The sequence below is a fragment of the Hyla sarda genome, chromosome 2 (assembly GCF_029499605.1).
Source record: "Hyla sarda isolate aHylSar1 chromosome 2, aHylSar1.hap1, whole genome shotgun sequence".
Classification (NCBI taxonomy): Eukaryota; Metazoa; Chordata; class Amphibia; order Anura; family Hylidae; genus Hyla; species Hyla sarda.
The window spans coordinates 407,337,800-407,357,558 of NC_079190.1; the positions used below are offsets into that span (position 1 = coordinate 407,337,800).

The 19,759-nt window shown below is 43.4% G+C and overlaps 1 protein-coding gene across 3 annotated transcripts in view; it reads left to right on the forward strand.

Moving 5' to 3' along the window:
- LOC130356829 (acetylserotonin O-methyltransferase-like) overlaps positions 1–19,759 on the forward strand; it is a 176,349-nt gene that overhangs the window by 77,873 nt on the left and 78,717 nt on the right. Inside the window, exon 2 of one of the 3 annotated variants that reach the window (XM_056558821.1) lies at positions 2,286–2,396. The exons of the other annotated variants lie outside the window; for them this stretch is intronic. Coding sequence (XP_056414796.1) covers positions 2,325–2,396 — 72 coding nt within the window. The 5' untranslated portion in view covers positions 2,286–2,324. The remainder of the gene's footprint in view (positions 1–2,285; positions 2,397–19,759) is intronic. 3 annotated transcript variants of the gene reach the window in all.

Genomic DNA, 19,759 nt, shown 5'->3' on the forward strand with positions numbered 1-19,759 from the left:
TGTCAGGAGTGACACCCGCTGTGATCTGTCCTTAACTGCAGGTACTACTGCTCCCAACATGGAGCACACTCTGCTGCACGCTGGGAGCTGTAGTACCTGCATTCATAGACAGATCACAGAGAGTGTCACTTCTGACACCTGTTGTGAATTGTCTATTAATGTAGGTACTACAGCTCCCAGAATGGAGCAGAGTGTGCTCCATGTTGGGAGTAGTAATACCTGCAGTTAAAGAGGTACTCCGGTGGTTAAGATTTTTGGCTATATTGGATCTTCTTTTAATGTTCAGGTTTTTTTTTGCAATCGACATGTATTATATCCAATAAAGATGTGGGGCGGCACTGCAATATAAATGTCCACCATCTGTTACCTGCTAACTGTAGAGGTGCCGGATTCTTAGAGCTGTCACAATCCCAAAGCCTGTCTTTCGGTGCTCAGTGGCCCACAAGATCCACGTGTCAAACAATTGAAAGAAGAAATGCTCACGGCACTCGATGCGCTGGCATAAAAGGTGCTTCTTTATTTCAAACCAAAGGATACACAAACGTCGGGAGTGGAGACAAGAGTGACAGGTCAACGACCGTTTCACTGCTCCTGCGGCTTCTACTGGACCATGGGAGTTGTAGTTTTGCAACAGCTGGAGGCACACTGGTTGGGAAACACTGTCCTAGCCTATTCAGCATACACATCATGTTAAACCAGTGTTTCCAAACCAGTGTTCTTCCAGCTGTTGTAAAACTGCAACTCCCAGCATTCCCATTACAGCCTTTGGGCATGCTGGGAGTTGTAGTTTTGCAACAGCTGGAGGCACACTGGTTGGGAAACGCCGTTCTAGCCAATTCAGTATATTACAAACAAAGTGCATTGTTTCCCAACCAGGGTGTCTTCAGCTGTATCAAAACTACAACTCCCAGCATGCCTGAACAGCTTTTGGCTGTCCGGGCATGCTGGTAGTAGTAGTTTTGCAACACCTGGAGGCACCCTGGTTGGGAAACATTGGTGTATGCCCTATAGAGGTGTGGTGAACTACAACCCCCAGGAGACTACAGAGGCAGCATGCTGGTGTAATACCACATACTTAAGACTCCTGAATGACACATGCTGGGAGTTTTAGTCCCTTTTGTGTGTGTATACCAGTGTATCCCAACCAGGGCTGATTATATTAGTGTGCTGTGTATAAGGGGGCCGACTCGGGAAAATAGTAGGATGGGTAAAGGGCGGAACAAAAAAAAAAAAAAAGGAGCCGCCCCAAACCAGCAAGGCATGTGGCATGCTGGGATTTGTAGTTTTCAGCGCAGCAAGAAACAGGAAATAGAAGCAAAGATAGGAAAGCAAAGTGGGGGGATAAAAAGACAACAAAGAACTGAAATAGAGTAGCCTAAACAACAAGAGTTGAAATGAAACAAAACAAATAGGGTAAGTCAAAAACGGAAAAACACATTGACCACCGGAGTACCCCTTTAAGGACAGATCACAGCGGGTGTCACTCCTGACACCCGCTGTGATCATCCTTTATCCTTCAGAGATGCAGAGCTGCTTTCTTCTGCGCTCTGCATCTCTGCACTATATGGCTGGCCAGTGATGTGAATAGAAATTCACATCACTGATTCATAGTACCTAAACAATTTAAAAAATAAAGAAAATAAAAAGTTAAAAAAGAAAAAAACACACACACTTTATTAAACACATAATTAAAATACATTACTAATAAAAAATTTCACAAAATTATAAAAAATATATTATTTTTACAATTAAATGGCCCTTTTATTCATTTTTAATATTCTCGGCTACATTATTAGGTCCCTGCCCGCTTACATAAATTGGTCCCTGTTTAAAAATTAATAAAGATTTTGTCATAAAAAATATCCTTTTTTATCGTCCTTACTGAATCCTTTATTTAGGGGCCAAAAAAAAAAAAAGCTATTTCCACACAAAGGCAAAACGCAAGAAAGAACACAAGAAAAAAATGTTGTAGTATATTTTTTCTGCCATTTTTTTTAATCAGAAAAAAACAAGTGGAAACTTAGCCTAAGTAAGATTTTGTGAGCCAAATATTTGGAAGTGTATTCAAAGAAATATTAAGGAAGGATGTATACTTCTTTTTCATACTAGATCCACTCCTGAATTTGGTTAAAAAAAAAAACTGTAAAATGTGTGTATGTCTATGGAACTCCTCCTAAAAGTTGTCATGGAGCTAAGTTAGTTTTAAATAGATCTGATGATAAAGCAAATGTCATGCTATATAATGACATGTTATCTGGAATAACTTATCTCTGGTTGGAGAGCAGTTTATAAGGACTGACTGAGCTGCTTCATATCACACCAACATGTGCTCCTCAGAAGAAGATGGATATGTGCAAAAACTTCATGAATATACATATGGATTTTTAGTCTCAAAGGTAAGAATTATATATATTTCATTCTTACAAACATAACTTATTCAATTGAACATTAACAGTTTTAAGCATTTGTCTGTGGATATTTTAACCTCTTGAAGTTTTTAATGGGCACTCTCACTTTAAAAAAAACTTTTGCCATGTTATTGAGACATGTCAAAAGTTTTGATCATGACCATGACCAATAGCTAGAAGTAGCTGGGTGAAGAGTGCACTAAGTTAGTCAAACTTACAATGAAAGTCTATGGGATTGTCTTGGTCAGCTGCACTTTTCTCCCCGCTCCTTCAACAATTGCTTTGGGTCTGAACGGTCATAAATTTTGACATGTCTCTAGGACATGTGAAAGTTTTTATTTTTTTTGTTAAAGCAACAGGTACATTTTAACTTAATACTGTGTGAATAACATATGCACAAGAAAAAAGATCATGTTCTCAACTAATACGAATGTGCTAGATGTTTTAGAATTTATATAACATAATAGTAAGACCCGGCATCAGCCGTTAAGGAAGTCTTAGGAAGTTCACACCCTACAAAGTTTATTCACATGTCTAAATAAAAATAAAAAATTACATTGTACTAAACAACAGTTATACATTGCTTTGTGTGATATGGGGGTGGGGGGAAATTAGTAGCTTTTATTTTAAAAACTGGTAAAAAATCCGACTGGTGTTGCATATTCAAAGTGCTGCTTTCTAAATGCATGGGAGATATTCAGGAGATACTCAGGAGGTCATCTGAAGGTGGACATATTCTTAAAAAGTAAGTTTGTTTTAAATATTTCCCCTCTTTAAAATGGTAAACTTGGGCAGTGCAGATATTGCTGTGTATTAATTTCATGTTTTGAAATCTGAGATTTGTAAATTATCTGTTAAATAAACTCAGGCTGAGCCTATTACAATGGCACTGCCACAGAGGCCCCCTAGAAAGGGCAGGTGGATTACTGTAGCTTCTGGTAGACTTAGAGTAGTGGATAGAAGGCATGGACCACAGTTTGTGGCTCTCCATAATTCATTTGCAACACCTTCAGACTGTAAGAGCAACATGGAGGTTGGTTCAGGAACAGAGGGCGAGGAACAATCATCTCCTATGCCTAAAATATGAATGACTGAAGCCAATGACAAAAAGCATAAGGTGAGGTCTGATAGAAAGCAGGCAAAGCAAAGCAGGAAGGGGAAGAAGATGTTCTTGTCGATCTTAGGACAAATTATCTGGCTTGCAGTGAGGTTTCAGAGGTAAAGGAAGCTTTTTACACACTTGGTAATGATGTATAATGATGTATATGAGGTAATGATGTATATGGCTTGGTGAATGGTGTCAGAAGCAAGGGTATGGCTTTGTTTCTTGTGATGCTTCTAGTTGGAATAAAGAACGAACTGGGGGTGACCCTGTATGTGAAAGATAGCATAAAATCTAACCTAAGAATGTCACATGTGCAATGTCTGCTACAGCAAATCTGCAGCAAAATATGCATATGTGAACATACCCTAAAAAAAGTTAGCAAGACCAACATAGAGTCAATTTGGGTTACATTGCTGTTTGTTAATTGTATGGTAACTCATCTAAGTGTGACATATAGACCACCTGGCCAAGTCAAAGAATTAGATGATCTACTAGAGGAAATAGCTAAAATGACATACATAGAAAGGGGAAGTTATCATTATGGGAGACTATAATCTTCCTGATGTGAATTGGAAAACCAAAATAGCTAGTTCTGCCAGGAGTACAGAGATTCTAAATTCCCTACTGGGATTATGTCTACAACAAGTGGTTGAGGAGCTAAACCCGAAGGAGGCCATTTTAGATTTAGTATTTACAAATGGGGATTTGGTCTATGATATAACTGTTGGTGAAAGCTTTGGATCTAGTGATCACCAGTCAGTGTGGTTTAATATAAGAACAGTGAAGGAGTCACACCACACAAAAACAAAAGTTTTAGATTTTAGAAAAAAACGACTTTCTAAAATTAGATTGATGGAAAATTTGACTGGAACAGTTTTAATGAAGTCTAGGAGAAATCTGACTTTTTAAAAAGTTACGTTATTAAAGGCAACAGATAATTGTGTTAAGCTTGTCAGTAAAAGAAAAAAAAGTCCACTGTGGTACTCAGCAGAAGTGGCCAAAATTATGAAAAAGAACAGCATTTAGTAATCAAAGTAAGATAAGGAATTTGTAAGGTACAAAGAGGTTAGGCAGAAAAAGGCCAAGCAAGTTATAAGAGCTTATAAAGCCCTGGCAAAAGAGAAATTAGCCCAGTCAGTGAAAAAAGGGAATACGACATTCTTCAGATATATAAAGGAAAAAGGGAAATTAAATAAAGGAATTACTAAATGAACACCAAAGGAAGGAAGGCAAATAGAAGAGTATAAAGGACTAGCTGACTGCCTCAATAAATACTTCTGTATAGTTTTTACAAATGAAAATAAATGAAAAGGAACCCGTTAGGGATGGAGACTATCAGGATACATCCTCCGATCCTGATAGGATACACCCAAAGCTATTAAAAGTACTTAGCGGTGTACTAGCAAAACTGTTAACAGCTTTATTTAACCTATCACTGGTATCAGCAGTTGTCCCAGAAGATTGGAAATTAGCAAATGTTGTCCCCATTTATTAGAAAGGTATTAGGGAGGAATCGGGAAAAATACCAGTAATCCTGACATTAACCCCTACAGGACCCATGACGTACCGCTACGTCATGACACCCTGGATCTTAAGGACGCATGCCTGTTCCCTTCCCCATACGTCCGTGGGAATTCCGATCCCCGCCATGCGGGGTGACTGCTGATATTGATCGTCAGACACCCCGTGTAAATGCCCAGGGGGGTCATTAGACTCCCCCCAATGTCGGCGATCGCTACAAATCACCGGGGAATTCACACCGGCGATTTGTGGCTTTTCCCGGTCATACGGGGCTATGGTGACCCAGTGACCCGGAAAATAAGGGGGATTGGGGTTGTCCAAGACACCCACAATCCCCCTGAAGGGATAGGAGGGAGGTGGCAGGGGTGCCACCCCTCCTATCCCTGCTATTGGTCGAATAGAAGTGACGACCAATAGCAGATCGGGGGTGGGGGGGTTAACTTTTGGTTTCCCCGTTCTGCCCACCCACAATAGGCAGGACAGAACGGGGAAACAGACAGAGGACCAACGCCGAAGTCCACTTACCCATCGGCGGAGGCTGCGGGAGGCGATCAGCTGTGGTGATCGGCAGGCTGCGATGTCGTGCGGCTGGCTCCCTGGATCCTACGGAAGCCGGTGAGTTGCCTAGCAACATCTGGAGGGCTACAATTTGAGACCACTATACAGTGGTCTCTAAACTGTAGCCCTCCAGATGTTGCAAAACTACAACTCCCAGCATGCCCAGACAGCTGTTTGCTGTTTGGGCATGCTGGGATTTGTAGTTTTGCAACAGCTGGAGGGCTGCAGTTTGGAGATCACTGGGCAGTGGTCTCTAAACTGTGGCCCTCAAGATCTTGCAAAACTACAACTCCTAGCATGCCCACACAGCAGTTTGCTGTCTGGGCATGCTGGTATTTGTAGTTTTGAAAAATCTGGAGGGCCACAGTTTGGAGATCACTGTGCAGTGGTCTCTAAACTGTAGCTTTCCAGATGTTGCAAAACTGCAAATACCAGCATGCCCAAACAGCTCGGCATGCTGGGAGTTGTATTTGCGTACCTCCAGCTGTTGTATAAATACATCTCCCAGCATGCCCTTCAGTACATGCTGGGTGTTGTAGTTTTGCAACAGCTGGAGGCACACTGTTTAGAAAATACTGAGTTAGGTAACAGAACCTAACTGAAGGTTTTCCAAACAGTGTGTCTCCAGCTGTTGCAAAAGTACAATTTGCAGCATGCACGGTCTGTCAGTTAATGCTGGGAGTTGTCGTTTTGAAACAGCTGGAGGTCCCCCCCCCCTATGGGAATGTACAGGGTACATTCACACAGGCAGGTTTACAGTAAGTTTCCTTTTTCAAGTTTGAGCTGCAGCAAATTTTTCGCCGCAGTGCAAACTCCTAGTGGGAAACTCACCGTAACCCGCCAGTGCGAATGTACCCTAAACACACTACACTAGACTAAATAAAAATAAAAATGAACCAAAAATACAAGGGCACTAATTTGTATAGTCACATAAAGTGTCTAAGTGCGATTACCAAGCTAATAAATAAAACCTATCAAGAAGCACTGAGACAAAGATATTGAATGCAAAAGTGTACAAACATTATTAGAGTGTTTGACAATAGACACAAAAATCTTAAAAACCTTTAAAAAGGAACAGGTACAGGTAGACAGACAGGTATCTCAGCTCGGCATAAACAATTAGTAAGGGGAAACCACAATAAACCTATCCTAGTCAGGTGTGAATCACAGGCCACAATGCTGTATAAAAATACTAGCTAAAGATAAATAGCACTAGCACACCTGGGTATGGGCAGAGCAATAGAAAAGTACCACTCTAACTCAATTCTGAGGGTCACACACAGAGAAGAAATACATGGTAACATACCAGGCACGGTGCTGCATCACCAAACCAATATTAACGGAATGAAAGCAAGGGAAAAAGTGCATCAGGCTAAAATACCAGCCAAAGCAAACCGCCCATCTGCTAAAGTCCAAAAGCAATGGTAGGTACAATGCAGCACAGTGTCAGTTATCTGGGAGAGCCCTTACCGAAGGAGCCTGCCACCCCAACGCCGTTTCGCTTAACGCTTCCTCAGGGAATGTATGGTGCAGTAGACAAACATTTTATTTATATGCTCCATAGACCACGGACTACCGTGGGTGGGCAGATCAGGGGAACCGAACTTTAACCCCCCTTCTGACTGACCAATATCAGGGATATCCAGGGGATCGGGGGTGTCTTGGACACCCCCGATCCCCCTTATTTTCTGGGTCATCGGGTCAGAGACCCGTATGACCCGGAATCGCCGTAACTTAGGACCCACCTCGGCGATGTCCACCTACTGGATAGCAGTGTGGACCGAAATTCTCACCGGCGTACCTGTACGCCGGTGACTTTAACCTTTTAAGGACCAAGGACATACCGGTACATCCTGAGTCAGCTCCCGTTCTATAAAGCGGGACCTGTGGCTATTAGCGTGCGGCACTGATCGCGGTGCTGTGCTCTATTAACCCTTTAGACGCGGCGTTCAAAGTTGATCGTCGCATCTAAAGTGAAACTAAACTACCCCTGGCTAGCTCAGCGGGCTTTTCGAGATTGTCGCAGTGAAATTGGGGCATCCCGAACAGCTGTAGGACAGCAGGAGGGTCCCTTACCTTGCCTCCTGTTGTCCGATCGCCGAATGACTGCTCAGTCAAGCGGCAGAATCATTGATCAATGGTTTCCTATGAGAAACCATTGATCAATGTAAAAGATCAGTGTGTGCATAACTCCCCCTATGGGAGCTATAACACTGCAAAAAAAAAAAAAAGGGGAAAAAAAGTAAATAAAGATCACTTAACCCCTTCCCTAATAAAAGTTTGAATCACCCCCCTTTTCCCATTTAAAAAAACAAAACAATGTAAATAAAAATAAACATATGTGGTATCGCTGCATGTGGAAATGTCCGAATTATAAAAATATATTTTTAATTAAACCGCACGGTAAATGGCGTATGCGCAAAAAATTCCAAAGTCCAAAATAGTGTATTTTTGGTCACTTTTTATATCATGAAAAAATTAATAAAAAGTGATCAAAAAGTCTGTTCACTACAAAAATGGTACTGCTAAAAACTTCAGATCACGGTGCAAAAAATGAGCCCTCATACCACCCCATATGTGGAAAAATAAAAAGTTATAGGGGTTAGAAAGTGACAATTTTAAATGTATAAATTTTCCTGCATGTAGTTATGATTTTTTCCAGTAGTAAGACAAAATCAAGCCTATATAAGTAGGGTATCATTTTAATCTTATGGACTTACAGAATAAACATAAGGTGTCATTTCTGCTGAAAAAAATTACTGCGTAGAAACAGAAAGCCCCCAAAATTTACAAAACTGTGTTTTTTCTTAAATTTTGTCGCACAATGGTTTTTTTCCCATTTTGTCTTAGATTTTTGGGTAAAATGACTAATGTCGTTACAAATCATAATTGGTGGCGCAATAAATAAGTCATTATATAGATTTTTAGGTGCAAGATTGAAAGAGTTATGATTTTTTAAAGGCAAGGAATAAAAAATGAAAGTGCAAAAACGGAAAAACCCTGGTCCTTAATGGAGGGGGCGTGGTGTGACGTCTTGTCCCCAGTCCCAGAAACCCGGAGATTTCTGAAACTGGAGATTCAGCACCTGCATAGAATGCGGGTGCTGCAGGGAGATTGCGGGGGGTCTCAGCAGCGGGCCCCCTACGATCAGACATCTTATCCCCTATCTTTTGGATAGGGGATAAAATGTTTTTGCCTGGAATACCCCTTTAAGGACTCAGGATGTGTATGCATCTGCCCTGCGTCCTGAAGAGCATAAAGGGGTATTCCAGTAAAAAAAAAAAAAAAATTCCATATCAACTGGCTCCAGAAAGTTAAACAGATTTGTAAATAACTTCTATTAAAAAATCCTAATCCTTCAAGTACTTATCAGCTGCTGAAGTTGAGTTGTCATTTTCTGTCTGATCACAGTGCTCTCTGCTGACATCTCTGTCTATCTCAGGAAATGTCCAGAGCAGGAGAGGTTTGCTATGGGGATTTGCTCCTCTTCTGGACAGTTCCTGAGATAGAAAGTAGTGTCAGCAGAGTGTACTGTTGTCCGACAGAAAAGATCAACTCAACTTCCACAGCTGATAAATACTGGAAGGATTAAGATTTTTTATTAGAAGTAATTTACAAATCTGTTAAACTTTCTGGAGCCGGTTGAAAAAAATGTCAAATCATCCAGCGAGATGGCCGGAAGTCCCCTTATCTGCTCTTGCCATCATTCTGGGGTCTTCTCCTCTGGTCTGACATCGAGCAGAACAGAGAAGATTGCCGATAATAATGCATATAGTCCCCTATTGGCAATATAAAAGTGTAAAAAATATAGTAAACAAATGTGAAGAAGCCCTTCCCCAATAAAAATGTTAATGGCCCCTTTTTCCCAATGAACCCAAAAAGCATTAAAAAAAAAATAATAAGCATATTTGGTATCGCTGCATGCGTAAATGTCCGACTTATCAAAATATAATGTTAATGATCTAGTAAGGTGAACAATGTAGATCTTAAAAAAAAAAAAAAAGGCAAAAATGTTTGTGTTTCTGTGACATCACATTCCCAAAAAATTTATAAAAAGCAATTAAAAACTTAGATATACGCAAAAGTGATACTGATAAAAAGTACAGATCACGCCACAAAAAAATAGCCTTCATTCAACCCTGTATACGAAAAAATAAGAAGTTATAGGTGGTCAAAATAGAGTTATTTTAAATATACTAATTTTGTTTAAAAAGTTTGAGATTTTTTTTTAAAGCCGCACAATAATATAAAAGCATATGGGTATCATTTTAATCGTATTGACCCACAGAATAAAGAAAACATGTCATTTTTACCATAAAGTGCACAGCAGGAAAATGAAACCTTCCAAAATTAGCAAAACTGTGATTTTCTTTTCAATTTCTCCACACAAATGATATATATTGTTGTTGCGCCATTCATGTTAAGGTAAAATGATTGATGTCATAGGGCAATTGTCGTGCAAAAAACAAGCCCTCCTATGGGTCTGTGGATGAAAATATAAAAGAGTTATGATTTTTAGAAGGAAAAAACGAAAATGCTAACTTAAAACTGAATTAAGTGTCCTTAAGAGGTTAAAGGATCAAATTCCAACGGAGTGGCAAACAAATGTATTTTATTGACATCACTTAAAAACAATAAAAGTGGGCTTATATAAAATGAGAAAAACACATTTCGGGAGTTAACCCTCCCTTTGCTTTGGATCTTCCTGATTACCTTGATGTAAGGGTGATACACCTGAACCCATTTATCTCTCCAGGTTAGAGACCACCCTATAGAGGGCTCCAGTGGGCTCCCTATACCTCTCAGGATTACACAAGCCACTGTCCTCTTCTCTCTATTTTGTTTCTGTTCTCCTGATCTAAAATAGCACATGGCAGAGGTGCAGTAGACATCACTTACTGTATCTAGATTTAAGTAAGGTTTTTGACGCTGTGCCACATACAAGGCTGATCAATAAACTGCAGTTTTTGCGCTTGGACACCCATATTGTTGGGTTAGGCAGATGTAGTTTATGGAGTATATTCAGAGTAAGGTCTTGTTACCAGTGCGGTACCTTAAGGAACTGTACTGGGACCCATTTTATTATCTTTATCAGGGATATTGCAGAAGGTCTCGATGGAAAGATGTGTCTTTTTGCTGATGAAACAAAGATTTGTAACAGGGTCAATGTTCCTGGAGGGATATGTCACATAGAAAAGGATTTGGGTAAACTAGAGGAATGGTCAGAACTCTGGCAACTGAAATTTAATGTGAATAAGTGCAAAATTGTGCACCTTGGGTGTAAAAATTTCCTATATTTTTTTAAAAATATTTTTCTGTCCATGGGGCTGTTTGTTTGAGTTCTCACTTTTCATGCCATGATCTTTAGTTTTTTGTTTTTTTTGTACCTTTTTGGTTTTGATGGGAGTTTATCATATCTTCCTATTGTTTCTGTTTGTTGTTGTTTTTTGTTTTATTTACACAATTTTGGGGTTAACCACATTTTTGGCTTTAACCGGTTAAGGAAATCGGGTATAAGCCGCTGCGCTTGGGTCAGGCGCTGCTTCAGGCGTCCAAATTGTGGGGAGGCTTAGCCGCTCCGAATATGCATAATTATTTTTTAGCTTCCCAATTGGTCTATGCGGCCTGGTGGATCGACTTGGATATGGCGAATGCGGCAACTGCTCTGACGGGAGCTCTTATGGGTTCGTATGAAACTCTGACTAATGTTTTATATCGATATGTCCCTTCCGCTAGGAACAGTGGCTGAGGTCTGGTCGGTGGTTTCCAGACGTTTTCCGGTGCCGGCGGTGTCTCCCAGAGCATCTCTGTGGGGTAATCCTCATTTGGAACACCTACTGGGGTTGGAGTCTGCTGGGTTCTGGAGCAGTCGTGGGGTCAAGTTCGCCATGCATGTTTTTGGGGAATTCCCTTCTTTCCCGACATTTACTGAGCTGAGAGATCGCTTTAGTCTCCCTTGGAGTGCTCAATTCCAGTACTTCCGGCTGAGACAAGCGGTGATGGTGCAGTTTGGCACCCTTGGTGTTGCTCCAGCATTCTCGGAGGGAGAGTTGCTTCTGGACACTGCTGACCTTGCCAGGCCTCTGACTCATGCATATGCATTGTTGCAATCGGTAGGTCCTAATCCCTTTGAGTTAGCCTATGTTAAGTGGGTGGTGGATATTCCAGGTCTGTCGGGGGAATAGTGGCGTGAAATCACTACTACCTATTATCCTACGGTGGTTAGTGCAAGGGATGTACTGATTCAGGCTAGACTCAGGGCCGGACTGGGGATTAAAACCAGCCCTGGAAATAATTGCAGACCAGCCCCACATCAGCCACGCCTAGACTTATCCCTTTACAGTACACTAATTATATATATATATATATATATATATATATATATATATATATATATATTTATTTTTTTTTTTTATTTATTTTTTTTTTTTATTTCCTCCATATATATTTCGAAGAAATAAATTGCTACTGTATTTCACTATGGTGAAGCAATTTATATATGTGTCAATTTTCCATGCATTATAATACTGAATATGTGTATATAAGTCATACATTTACCAAGTAACAATAGTATGGGAGGAAAGGAAATATTACCATCACACTAACTGACCAAGTCCTCTATACTTAGACTGATATTAACAATAATGGCACTATAAAAGGAGGAATATTATCACCATACATATTACCATCATACGGTTACTGGCCAAATCCTGTATACTGAGACCAATATTACCAATAATACCAGTATACAAGGGGGAATATTATCACCACACATAGTACCATCATACGGTTACTGACCAAATCCTGTATACTGACCAATATTACCAATAATACCAGTATACAGGGAGGAATATTATCACCATTTATATTACCATCATACTGTTACTGACTAAATCCTGTATGCCAGTGTTTCCCAACCTTTTTCGGCTCGGGGCACCCCTCCAAAAAAAAAAAAAAAATTTCACGGGGCACCCTGACCGAAGTTGACAAGCAAAATAAAAATAAATAAAATAATGTTTTAAAAAAAGCTGCAATGCACACAAATTCCATTACCTATTTATTAGTGGGTATGTAGTTTAAAGTGCTGCTTTATACAGCAACTCAAATGTGACATCTTCTCTGATCAGCATAGTTCATCTGGTCCGGACCGTCCTGACCATTTATTCCAGCCACAACTCTTCACTGTTAAACCTGCAAAACAAATCTATTAGGCTCTGCACTTAGCATTAGCCTCCAAATTCCCCTTTTACAAGTGAAGAGGAAAACAGGGGCATATAGGTGTAAAGGGGTAACAGAGGGGGTTTACATGGGAGACAGGTGTGTAGAAGAGTATACGGGGGAGACAGAGGGGTGTACATGGGAGACAAGTGTGTAGGAGTATATGGGAGTGTAGGGGGGGTTTACAGTGGTGGAAGAGGGGTGTAGAGGAGTGTACATGGGTGACAGAGGGGTGTACATGGGTGACAGGGGTGTAGAGGAGTGTATATGGGTGACAGAGGGGTGTACATGGGAGACAGGTGTGTAAGAATATATGGGGGTGACAGAGGGGTGTAGGGGGGTTTAGAGTGGTGGCAGAGGAGTGTACATGGGTGACAGAGGGGTGTAGAGGAGTGTACATGGGTGACATAGGGTGTACATAGGTGACAGAGGGGTGTACATAGGCGACAGAGCGGTGTAGAGGAGTGCACATGGGTGACAGAGGGGTGTACATGGGTGACAGAGGGGTGTAGAGGAGTGCACATGAGTGACAGAGGAGGCAGAGGGGTGTAGAGGCGTGTACAGTGGTGGCAGAGGGGTGTACATGGGTGGCAGAGGGGTGTAGAGGAGTGTACAGTGGTGACAGAGGGGTGTAGAGGAGTGTACAGTGGTGGCAGAGGGGTGTAGGAGTGTACATGGATGACAGAGAGATGTACATGGGAGACAGAGGGGTGTAGAGGAGTGTACACGGGTTACAGAGGGGTGTAGAGGAGTGTACACGGGTGACAGAGGGGTGTAGAGGAGTGTACACGGGTGACAGAGGGATGTAGAGGAGTGTACATGGGTGGCAGGTGTGTAGAGGAGTGTACATGGGTGACAGATGGGTGTAGAGTAGTGTACATGGATGACAGAGGGGTGTAGAGGAGTGTACATGGGTGGCAGAGGAGTGTACATGGGTTACAGAGGGGTGTAGAAGAGTGTACATGGGTAACAGAGGGGTGTAGAGGAGTGTACATGGGTGACAGGGGTGTAGAGGAGTGTACATGGGTGGCAGAGGGGTGTAGAGGAGTGTACATGGGTGATAGAGGGGTGTAGAAGAGTGTACATGGGTGGCAGAGGGGTGTAGAGGGGTGTACATGGGTGACAGGTGTGTAGAGGAGTGTACATGGGTGGCAGAGGAGTGTACATGGGTGGCAGAGGGGTGTAGAGGAGTGTACATGGGTTACAGAGGGGTGTAGAGGAGTGTACATGGGTGACAGAGGGGTGTAGAGGAGTGTACATGGGTGACAGAGGGGGTGTAGAGGAGTGTACATGGGTGGCAGAGGGGTGTAGAGGGGTGTCAGAGGGGTGTTCATGGGTGACAGAGGGGTGTAGAGGGGTGTACATGGGTGACAGAGGGGTGTAGAAGACTGTACATGGGTGACAGGGGGGCGTCATGGGTGACAAGGTGGTAACAGGGATGACAAAGGGACAGAGGGGTGTACATGGGTGACAAGGATGTGGTCAGAGGGGTGGACAATGGGGGGTGAACATGGGTGACACAAGGATGGACAGGGATGACAGAGGGGTGGACAAGGGTGACAAGCAGTTAAAAGAGGGGTGGAAAAGAGTGACAAAGAAGGGTGGACTGGGGTGACAGAGGGGTGAATGGGGGGGGTGTGGACATAGGTGACAGGTGCAGACTGGGGGGTGGTCAGAGGGATGGAGAGGGGGGGGACATGGGTGACAGGGGGATAGACAGGGGTGACAGAGGGGTGGCCAAGGGGGGGGGGTGGACATGGGTGAGGGGGGGGGTGGACATGGGTGAGGGAGGGGGGGGATGGACATGGGTGAGGGAGGGGGGGATGGACATGGGTGAGGGAGGGGGGGGATGGACATGGGTGAGGGAGGGGGGGATGGACATGGGTGAGGGAGGGGGGGATGGACATGGGTGAGGGAGGGGGGATGGACATGGGTGGGGAGGGGGGGGAGGGACATGGGTGAGGGAGGGGGGTGGAAATGGGTGAGGGAGGGGGATGGACATGGGTGGGGGAGGGGGGGAGGGACATGGGTGAGGGAGGGGGATGGACATGGGTGGGGGAGGGAGGGGGGGATGGATATGGTACAGTACCTTTAAGAACGCCATTTTTCTTCTCCGTTCTTCCCCAGGGCTACGGCAGGGCAATCATTCATGGCGCCGCAGGGGAACGCTGGGGCACGGGTCACTTCACTGGCCCGACGCAGCTTCCGCATACTTCACCCTCTCTGGGCCGCAGGGGGAGGGAGAAGCTAAGGGACGCTGGGGGGCGTAGGGGTACGCTGAGGCCTATAACAGCAGCCTCTGATCATGTGACTCCGACTCCTCCATGTGACTGATCACATGACGGATCGTCATGTGATCAGTCACATGGAGGAGTCAGAGTCACATGATCAGGGGCTGCTGACGGGGACATCATCGGGGAGGAAAATTTTTTAAAATAAATAAATCAGGGTTGGAAATCACTGCGCTCTGGATGCGCAGGTACTGCTGGGGTGAGTGGCGGGGCAGGGAGCCTACAGCTCATAGCTCCGCCTCTCTGTGGCCACTTCACACAAGGTCCTGACTTAGTGTCAGCACCTTGTGTGAGTGAGCAGCCACTGTGTGGCCGCACACGGGCTGGCCGGTGTAGTGCAGAAAACCGGCCCCTGCCGGCCCACTGTGCGGTCGGCCCACCGGGAATCTTCCCAGTATCCCGCTAGGCCAGTCCGGCCCTGGCTAGACTGATATTTCGCCACTATTATACTCCAGTGAAATTGTGCAGGATGGGCATCTCTTCTTCAGACCTATGTTTTAGATGTGGGATGGAGACGGGTACCCTAATCCACACTATGTGGGCATGCCCCTGTGTTGAGCCCTTTTGACTGTCGGTGTTTCAGTTTTTGGCAGATCATCTGGGTTTTCCCTTTGTCTTCTCTCCTATTGTGTGTCTGCTGGGAGTAATTAATGATTTGGCCTCGGGTACACATTGGCTCGGTGGTTTAATATGATTAATAGCTATGTCCCCTTATATAGGACCCTATATACTAGCCGTAAATGCCCAAAGAAATGTGATCAGGTATGGATGCCATGGTTGCTGATTGAGGAATTGGTGGTTCCTCCAGAGAGGGTGCCCTCTCCGGGATAGTTTACCAGTGGGAGTTCTGTGACTTAAGGAGGTGGGGGGCTTCCGGGAGTGTGCGTGTGGTGAGTGACTGATTGTCCGATAGGGGGCTGACCTCAGATTTTTACCGTTGCATTACCCTAAGCTGTATTGTACTGATTTCCCCTTACAGTGGGGCTGCCTCTGGGGGGACTATCTTGTCTTCCTTGTTTTATGTGTATAGTTTTGTATGTTTTGTGAAAAGTTATAAATAAACTCTTTAAAAAAAAAGAAAATCGGGTATACAGGTACATCTTTGTGTCCTGGTACTTAAGGACAAAGGAAATACCTGTATCCCCTGATGCCTTAAGTGGGTTTGAAGTGGGCTCAGGAGCTGTGCTTGCTTCAGAGCAGTGAGTGTCAGCTACTGTTAGTAGCCAGACAATCAGTGCTAATGACTGGCAGCAGCAATCCCACCACTGCTGGTCATTTACCCCTTTAGATGTCAGTGTCTAAATTGAAAAGGAAAGTTGCCGGAAGCTCAGTGGACGTGATCTCAGGGTTCCATGAGCTAAAATGGCAGAGGAGGATCCCCTTACTTGCTTTCTACCTCTGATTGCAGATCCACTGATGTAGCTTGGTTAAGCCAGGCTATATCATTGGATCGCTGATCATACTAAGTAATGCTATGCCATAGGCATAGTATTAAACAGTAAATGCAATCTAATGAATACATATGAATTTCATATGCATTTCAAGTAATGCAGTATATAATAAATTCCGTAGGGGTATACACTGTTTGTATGTTTATGTACTATTTGTTTATCTGTATACACTGTCTGTATGTGTTTATACTGTCTGTATACGCTGTACTGTTTGTATGTCTGTACATGCTGTTTGTATGCCGTTATTCCCTGTTTCTATGTCTGTATATACTGTCTGTATATGCAAGAAATTTGTAAGCCCTCTTCGGGTAGCTGTGGGATTCTCTACAGACTATGCTACCCCAGCTGCATGGAGCTCCACTCGGGAGTATCCAACTGCAGCCAGTGTCCCGTCTCCCCTTGCCTGAACTGACCCGTCCCACTCCCTGCTAGCAGAAAACTGCAGCCTATGCCTTCCTAAATGACCTGACCTTACCAGTGGGACGGGTCGGTTCAGGTAAAGGGAGGTGGGGCACTGGCTGCAGTTGGATACTCACGAGTGGAGCTCCATGCAGCTGGGGTAGCATAGTCCATAGAGAATCCCGTCCTGTTAGCCCACACTTGTCATACGTTTCGGCATCTGCACAGATTTTTTTGGCAGGATGCAGGTCACATCTACCCGAAGAGGGCTTACAAATTCCTTGCATATACAGACATAGAAACAGCCAGCCCTTTTGCCCACTTTTTACCACATGAAAAGGCGAGAAAGCCTGGACAGAAGTGGGACAAGGAGAGAAAAAAAATTTGCCACATCGAGGAGGATTGTCATGTCAATGCCAGGCTCTGAGGCGTCTGTCCCAGTAAAGTGTACCCATTGATGCTCAGTCCATTGTGCTGCTGCTGGAAATAAATAAGGGGGGTGACGTGGTTATAGGAGGACAGAGAGAATGCAGGTATTGCATGACTGTGGTATTACTGCTTAATTGTACCGCTGCATATGGTACCATAAAACAAATAATGGGAGTTCATCGTCTACCACCAGGTCCCGAGAAAAGCTGGGTGAAATCTGGTTAACTGCTTCCTTATAACTGTGATCCTCAACCTGTGAACCTCCAGCTGCTGCAAAACTACTACCTCCAGCATGCCCAACCAGTTGTTGGTTGTTTGGGCATGCTGATAATTGTTGCTTTGCTACAGCTGGAGGTCCACAATGTGGAGATCACTGTATTGTATAACTAAATACATTTACCTATCAGGAGTCTGAGAAAGCTGGCTGACAACTCATTCATATCCACCACATCTAACCAAACTTTCCTAGATTCTTGCTATAAGACATGACTGTGTGCCTAAGCAGAATTTTCAAAGATATACCCATTGTGTGGGATGTAACAAAATAAACCTTCACTTATCTTCAGCGCTTCCGTGGTGCCCCTGGTGTCCTGCTCTGGTCCCCCGATGTGATCATCTTCCTGAGCTGCAGCCTGACGTGTTGGGTAGAGGAAGCCCCTGGGCCCAGTGTGTCATACTACAGCTTAGCCAATTGGGTTACTGTAAGTTGTGGCTAGAAGGCATGTCCCATACACAGTCTTTGGCTCTCCATAATCTATTTGTGGCATTTCCAAATTGTAGTGGCTATATGGAGGTAGTTCCTCAACCTTTGAGCCAGAGCCTATCATCCACCATGTCAGCACAAGACTATATACAAGACAGTACCCAGTGACAAAAAGGACAAGGTGAGATCTGATAGAAAGCAGTTGTTGAATGATTCTATTGTAAGGGGTGCTAGAGGATAGAGGCTTTGTAAAATATCTTCCTGGTGCTATTGCCCATGGAAATAGGAGAAATATTCCTAAACAATATTAAAATAGCAATGGAGTAAGGGGAAGTGTATATTTTTGTCCATCTAGTGACAAACGGCCTGGCTTCTACTAAGGTTTCAGGAGGTGAAGGAATTTGTTCACACACTTAGAAATAATATACGAGAGGTTGCATCCACTGTTTCATTCTCTGAAGTTCTGCCTGTGCAGAACATTTAGACAGATAGGTGGCTGTGCATTAAGGACTTTGTGGCTTGGTGAATGATGTCAGGAGCAGAGGTTTGGCTTTGTGTTCTATGAAATCTCTATTTGGAATAGTAAGAAACTGTATGAAAAAGATGGTTTGTATCTCGCTCTTAAGGGAACAAATGTTCTCAGTAAGCAGTTCAGAGGTTTTGCTTACTAGTAGTTAAACTAGGAAGGAGAGGAAGCAAAAGAGTCATAATAAATCTATTCAATTAACCCCCAAAATAAAGTAAAAACATGCCAGCAGCTCGTGGGATAAGAAATTACAAGCTTAGGCCACATTTACATCATGATTAGTGCCATGAATGCACAGATACAATTTCTAAAGCTCAAATTGGCTGCAATCGTATCTGTGCATGGACAAGCATGGGACGAGCATAGACTTATTCCCTCCTATTACTGGTACAGACTTGATTGTAGTCAGTTAGCGACAATCAGGTTATTTTCCAAGTTCATCCAACTCTTAACTTGGACTGGAAATAGTGGTCTGCCATGATTTTCAGACTGAGACAAAAGTTACATGCGCTCTGAAAATGACCCAGTCAGAGTCAGGTAGAATCTGTGCCCTGGCTATAGAAGTGAATGTGTCTGTGCCTGTCCATGCACAGATGGGATTGCAGCTGATTTGAGCTTTAGATATTGTATCGGTGCATAGGAGGCATTACTCGTGATGGAAACGCAACCATAGATTCTTGTCTACTAATGCTTGTAGTTTAAGGAATAAAATCTATGAACCTGCATCAAACATGGTTTAATGAAAGTAATTAGAGATGAGCGAACTTTTCAAAAATTCGATTCGGCCGATTAACCGAATTTTCCGATAAAGTTTGTTTCGATCCGAATTTTTTCGCAGCGAATCTATATTTAAAAGGCTATTTCTAGCCTATATACAGCCTCTATAGGGGTATAGAACACTTTGCTGTGTTCTAAAACGCATATGGAGTGTGCTGGGTTAGTGAAATAATACTGTTATTCAGAATAACATGCAGATTATCGGCATCACTTTTAGAATCACTGCCGCACAGCAGCACAATTACAGAGCCTGGTGGTAGCATAAGTGTCAGGAGACCATATAGTGACTGAATGACACAGCATGGAGGTGTTGGCAGCATGAGGAGACCATATAGTGGCTGAATGGCACAGCGTGGAGGTGTTGGCAGCATGA